Genomic DNA, 6,626 nt, shown 5'->3' with positions numbered 1-6,626 from the left:
TCTCTTCTGTGAGATACTGTGTATATATATATATATATATACACACACACACACACACACAGTATTAGCTTACTATTTTTCCTACTGTTACTATTAAAAGTCTCTGATTTTTATATAGCTTTATGAAGGAGCTTTATTTTTTATCAGTGGGTTATAAACGATTTGTGTAAATCATTCATAAAACCATTCTTACATAATCTGTTGCATTTGATTCAATGTGGCAATTTAGATAAAAACAAATTTATGAATGATTCAGAACTACACATTCTTGCATAAAGCACAAAATCTTGTATTGACAAACACTTCCAAAAAAAAAAACCCTGAACGTTGGATTTTTGTTTTATGCTTCTCCAGGTTGAAAGGAACGGATAATCGATAATTGGAAGAATTAGTGGGGTGATTCTTATCCTGCTGTACAGCGAAACCCCTTCACTGTATTTTAATGTACCATAGAACACACATCTCCCATTTTAACCTCCACATTGTGCTGTTCAGATCCTCTGTACTCTGAACCAACTCTACTATTACCTCTGTTCACTTACTCATAGAGCTGGACGCTCAAAGCTGCGGGTGGACTGCACATTTATGCTTTCAGGTTTGCCATTTTTTAAAAGAGAACTTAGTTCTCAAACTCATTTTACACCATTCTTTCATAACGGACTTCTTAGTATCCTCTAATCGTTGCTCCGGTTAAAGCTCAATTTACACTTTTAAAACCAGTCCAAAATGTGCAGCAACAACATCAGCCCTTTGTGATGTGTAGCTCTATAGCAGTGTGTGTTGCTCAGAAGAGCTTTGTTGGGTCATTAGATCCTCTCAGTTGTCCTAAGTGTGTGTCCTGGTTCTCCGTATCTCATAGCACTTACTTGACAGACTGAAAATCATTTGAAATTTAGGTTCTTCTAAAAAAAGTGGCGCACGCATAGACCCATGCACTCCTCCCGTTTTAACACTGCGCTACTCTTTGCAAGAGGCACCTGTATGTTCTCATTAGAACCTCATTGGATATGATTTGTGGAGTGTTCGTTCATGTGTCTCATGTGAAAAGTTTATATAGTGTAAATCAGTGATAATACATGTTAAAACAGTTGGTAATAGTACTAGTCTAGTCTAGTACTGCATAGTGGAGATGATGTTATGTGAGGGAGTGAGTGCAGATATGTTCCTGTTCTACCTGGTGCTGAAGTTCTTATGAGTGTGTGTGTCTTTGAGATTGTGTGTTTGCTGAATTCACCGTGTACGTCTGAATGCATGTTGGGTGTTTGTTAGGATGCAGTGTGCTTGAGATTAGACTATTCATGGCTCCTTCGAGCACATATTGGAACTTCCAAGTGGCTAATAAAAAACAGCAAGTTTCTCTTTACATCACAATCTTCTTCTTCCTTATTATCAGATAATGTTTGTGGGAACACTACAAAAAGTTTGTTTGTTAACATTAGATGTAATAATCTAAAAAAAAAAAAAAACAACATTACTATTGTTCATTGTTGATTTATTCCCATTTATAATGCATTATTTATAAAACTTGAAAATCTAAAAATGTATTAGTCTATGTAGAAATTCACACAAAATTCGTAAAATTATTTTCCATTGTTAGTTCATGATACCTAATACATTAACTAATGTTAACAAATTGAGTCTAATTGTGATGTGTTACCATATTTGCATTATCTTGTACCTTTTAATGTAATTTTCCTGTCTGCTACTATTGATTACGGGTCAGGGCTCAAGTAGATTTCAGTTTCACCTCAGGAACCAATCATTTGTGGATATTTCAAGTACAGTTTAGTTGATCACAAAACCATTTTCCACTGTCATATTTTTTTTATTTCCATATAGCCAAGAAGCTGTTTATAGTCTGGTCTTTTTTTTGTCATACTGAAAGAAACATTTATGAAATGTTAATTGATTCTTCGTATTGTAAATCACACTAAAGCATTTGATTTCCTACTGAATCCTGTGCCACTTTACTCTTTCATTTTGATTCTTCTTTTTTAAGGTCTTGCTACCTAATGGCCTTCCCATAATTCCTATAATAAAAGTGCACTTGATAAGACTAAAAACCCCACCTGCTAAACCATGAAATGTACTTTCAGGAAACAAATTATCTGTTTATTTTTAAGGCACATTACAGTTATATGCTAAGCAGAGATGGAATTATTCCATGAAAACAATACTTTTAGCTTTTATGTTAAAAACCTATATTATGTACATTGTAGACAACCTTGGGTATTGTACACTTTCTGGTCTTAAAAAGTAGCCATCCATAATTCATGATCCTAAATAAAATTTGCACTTTTAAAGTCCACCGTTTTTCACAATTAGTAATAATTTTGTCCTTTTGCATCATGTGTCCTGGTACACAACAAAATCTTCTCTTCAAACGGAATTCCCAAGAGGCTGCAGTCTGACAGCATTTATATTCCACACTGAAGGGGATCTGATGTTTATATATAACAGAGAACAAGTAGTTTTGGTGCAGGTGTCTTATATCCAGCTGTTGTGGTTCCTCAGTGAGACGGCTTGCTCATAATGAGGACAAAAAACTGTAGTCCAAACTTCTGCCCAGGAGTGACTCCCCACTTCCAATTCATAAGATAGTCTTATATAAAAACTATGGAAGCTGCATAGAAGCTTATGGCTGTATTTGCGCAATTTGCAAGGTCCATAGATGTCCATGGGATATCGAAGGAGTTCAGTTGCCTTAATTCAGCATCTTACCAAACCCTTTAGCAGGGTGTGGAGTAGTACCCTGACATGGGTGAGGCCATAACATCCACATCACCCTTATCAGCTTAAGTGTATACACAATATAAATAGAAACTTCCCACGAAGTTAAGACATAAACCCTTGAAGTTCTTGAAGGTCTTTTTGCATAAGACTTTAAAGTAATACTAAAAAATAGTGGTAGAAAAAGTCCCCCTGAGAACCTTGAAGGATTCACATATCGCTTCACATTGCAGCTGTAGCAATTTTCATGGTGTCCAGCAGGTTGCGCTTTCTTGCTTTGCCGCTGACTATTGTCTCCAGGTGAGACTCGGGGGCCCAACCACGTTGTCTGTCTGACAGACGAGTTCCTTCCACCCAGCCTGAATAAAAAGTAGAGAATCTTGAATGGGTTTTTGCACTTCAAAAAAGCTGTCAAAGCTGTCAAAACATCCATTAGCAATTCTTGAATTCAGCTTGTGACATAACAACATTAGTATCTACTTGTTTTGTTGACTAGGAACATGTTGAACTGTTTCTCAGAACAGACATATGCTCAGTGGAGTTCATTTATCAGTACTATGAGGAAACCTCATTAGAAATACAACCGTATACAGTATGTGGGAAAATATGCCTGTTTACATAAACATTGGCAACTAGGAGTGAAATGCCCTAGTCATGAAAGCATGGTTATCAATCTTAAAAAACCTCTATGTGTGCATTGTTAATAATACTGATTCAAATAAGGAATACAGAGTCTATCCAGGTGCAGCTTGAACAACCATCCCGAATATTGTTCTTAACCTTGAAAGAGTCACATGAATTTCACATCTGATGACAGAAGAACCCTCTAGGGCAAGTGACAAAGCGTCTTGATTCAGAGCCAAATCCAACTGCTTCTGACTTTTCCCATACATTCTACAACGGTAGTGTCCAATCCTGCTCCTGGAGGGCCACCTTCCAGCAGAGTTTAGCTCCAGCCCTAATTAAGCACACCAAAACTAGCTAATCTAGGTCTTCAGGATCACAAGAAACTTCCAGTGAAGTGTGTTGGAATAAGAAGGTGGCCCTCCAGGAGCAGGTTTGGACACCCCTGTTCTACAGACCTAGAACAGGGTTCCCAACCCTGGACCTGGAAAATCCCCAACACTGAACATTTTATAAGTCTCCCTAATCAAACATGCTTGATTCAACTCTTTAGTGCACTAGTAGACACTCCAAGACCTGAAATTATGTACTTCTGGGGTTACCAAGGACCAAGGTTGTTAAACACTGACTTGGGGTACGTTTACACAGCAATGACTGTATTAAAAACGGAAACGTTTTTCCCTTGCGTTTCTGAAAAGTTTCACATACGGGCATGAACGTTGTCAAAACAATTGCCCATTTACACGAATCTGCAAACATGACTAAAAACGCTGTATTATGCATGCCAGGCCAATAGTTGATGATGCCACTTTATCAAGAAACACTACGCGCCTGTATGCATACACATTCCTGTAGACTGAACACGTTATGTAAGTTTGCATTTTCAGGCACACAAAACAATGTTGTCATGTAAATGAATGGCCAAATGTTTTCCATTTTTAGTTGAAAAAGGTGACGTATAAACACCCCCTTAGATGACTTAAAGCAGGGTTCCTCAAATCTTGCCCTGGAGGGTCAATGCCTTGCAGAGTTTAGCTCCAACCCTGATCAAACACACCACTAATGCGCTCTAGTTATTAGGCGTATTCGACTTGAAGCTGCGCTGCGCAGAACGATCAGTGTATGACATCAAAGTACCGCAAGAGTGATTTGAAAGCACAAGGAGCCGTCTGGTCTCTTATCGCTCTTGCAGTACTTTGATGTCATACACCTGATAGGTCTGCACAGCGCTGCTTCAAGCCGAACCAAAGTCTCTTTATGACAACTCATGTCACTCGGCGGCCATCTTTGAAACGCCTCTCGGGCATGCAAGTGCAGCTCCTATCTCTTTGTATGGGGAAACATCAAATTCTCCAAAACTGTTCACTAAGCTTACGATTAAATTTCATATTTGAAATCACCAAAGAAATCTGACAACAACTGTGTCATAAGCCCTATTCGCACGGGATTAGTATAACCTGGTGACCTCCAGTCATTTGTAATAATTATCGCTACACCATACAATTTGCAGAAAGAGAAAGCTGAAAAGGTTTTGAGGTTAATGTGTTACAAATAAATCAAGCATAAAGCTTGAGATATTATTTTAACCTGGTGAAATGTAAATGACACAGCGCACGAAACTATATTAGTTTCTTTTTTTTTAAATCCATCTGGACCATAGAACGGGACTCTCAAAGCCTTTACATCCGGGTATCCAGGAGATAAGTCAGTAAATTCGAGCAAAATCACAGGCTTCGCTTATCCCGTGCGAATGCACCACACGAAATTCAGATGTGGGGGTGTAATTTCAAAATCACACAAGGTCCGCAGATAATACTAATCCCGTGCGAATAGGGCTATAAATGTTGTTTCTTTTGCTCAAATAGCGTTATAAAAAGCTTATTTTTCAGGCTAGATCAGTCCTAGTGCATGCGCAGTCCTAAGTGCGCGTCTCAGAATGCTGACTGTTCTAAAACAACCCGGACTTCTAACGGCAGCTGCAGTGACGCGCTGACTTTACCGATTAGCGATTGGCTCTTTCATTCAGAAGGCGGGGCTTTCTGCGATTGAGCGGCCATATTGAGTGTTGCATTTTTCCCCATTCAAAACTATACGAGTGACATGTCTTGGGTATTCTATAGTCTTTGGCCGAACACAACTCTTATAGTGTTAGGGGAGAGGCCATGCTCAGTGGCTCCAGTGAACGCAAAAATGGTGAAAAAACTTTTTTTTAACGGTCTACCTCCACAATTCAGAACTACATCGTTCACAGTCTTTGTAACGTGTTTTCAGCAATACATTTCTAACTTTTTTAATGTGTTTAGAAACAATTCTCTGAATTTCCTTTACACAGACTTTGTGTGCAATAATCTGCTGTGGAAAAGACATTCAATTCAACTGGTGGAGCAGGGAAACAGACAAGACTAATGGACAGAAATTTGTCTCTCAAACACAGGTACAAAACAACAATGCCACAAAAACACCAGCTCCTGTGTGGTGGACTGGGACACTTTCTGATACGTCACTCTTCACCTTTACCTACCTCTTCACCCTTAAAAAGAACTCATCTACCAGGTCTCAAATCTTCTCACCATTACTCTTCTTCCATAGTCTGTTTTTGCCAATCAGGTGAGGTAAGAAGCAATGAACCTTTGCCAATGTTGTGGGGACTAATGGAAGCATCTCAAGCATTCTAAAACCATTCACTGTACTGCAATCTTGAAGTCTTTAGTAGATGTTCTAAGTATAACTAAGCCAAAAAAAGTTGCTCTAAATTTGTGGACTGCAGAAGTCCCCGCTGATCCAACTGGACCAACTGGAGTTTCCTTACCATTTACACAGGTATGGATGATGTCATGACTCATGATCTACAGTACATGCAACACAGAACTCACTTCAACTTTAAAGGGGTCATATGATGCGATTTCAAGTTTTCCTTTCTCTTTGGAGTGTTACAAGCTATTGGTGCATAAAGAAGATCTGTAAAGTTGCAAAGACTAAAGTCTCAAATATGACAGTTTTTTGAACCTAGAAGAGTACAAGGCTGGCTGTGCACAAAGGCTATTTCTAAAAAAAAAATGTAAAAAAAAGGGTCAATTCCGACTTTGCTATGACAATCTGGCACTTATGAATCAGCGACTGTAAGTATGTTTTGATATCAGTTTAAGTATTTGCTATTGACTGTTCAAATGCAGAGTTTTGCGCAGCGCAGAGTAACGCGTCGTGTGTGTGTGTGTGTGTGTGCGTGTGTGTGAGGGGAACAGGGTCACATCACAGGAGAGTGAACTGCCTGT

General features: G+C 38.8%; 2 protein-coding genes across 5 annotated transcripts in view; one reads left to right on the top strand and one right to left on the bottom strand.

The window, feature by feature from the left end:
- LOC107699945 (coiled-coil domain-containing protein 106-like) overlaps positions 1 to 1,418 on the top strand; it is a 9,148-nt gene extending 7,730 nt beyond the window's left edge. For both annotated transcript variants that reach the window (XM_016501402.1, XM_016501401.1), the window contains exon 9: positions 355 to 1,418. In XM_016501402.1, the coding sequence (XP_016356888.1) occupies positions 355 to 379 (25 nt within the window). In that variant the 3' untranslated portion in view covers positions 380 to 1,418. The remainder of the gene's footprint in view (positions 1 to 354) is intronic.
- Positions 1,419 to 1,606: 188 nt separating this feature from the next.
- Positions 1,607 to 6,626, bottom strand: part of arhgef5 (Rho guanine nucleotide exchange factor (GEF) 5) — a 17,967-nt gene continuing 12,947 nt past the window's right edge. For 2 of the 3 annotated variants that reach the window (XM_016501397.1, XM_016501399.1), the window contains exon 15: positions 1,607 to 3,089. In XM_016501397.1, coding sequence (XP_016356883.1) covers positions 2,953 to 3,089 — 137 coding nt within the window. In that variant the 3' untranslated portion in view covers positions 1,607 to 2,952. The remainder of the gene's footprint in view (positions 3,090 to 6,626) is intronic. The other variant, XM_016501400.1, reaches the window with a different exon arrangement.

This window comes from Sinocyclocheilus anshuiensis, unplaced genomic scaffold (genome assembly GCF_001515605.1).
Source record: "Sinocyclocheilus anshuiensis isolate Anshui unplaced genomic scaffold, SAMN03320099.WGS_v1.1 scaffold1260, whole genome shotgun sequence".
Taxonomy (NCBI): Eukaryota; Metazoa; Chordata; class Actinopteri; order Cypriniformes; family Cyprinidae; genus Sinocyclocheilus; species Sinocyclocheilus anshuiensis.
The sequence above is the reverse complement of the archived record's forward strand: the minus strand, read 5'-3'. Positions and strand labels throughout refer to the sequence as shown.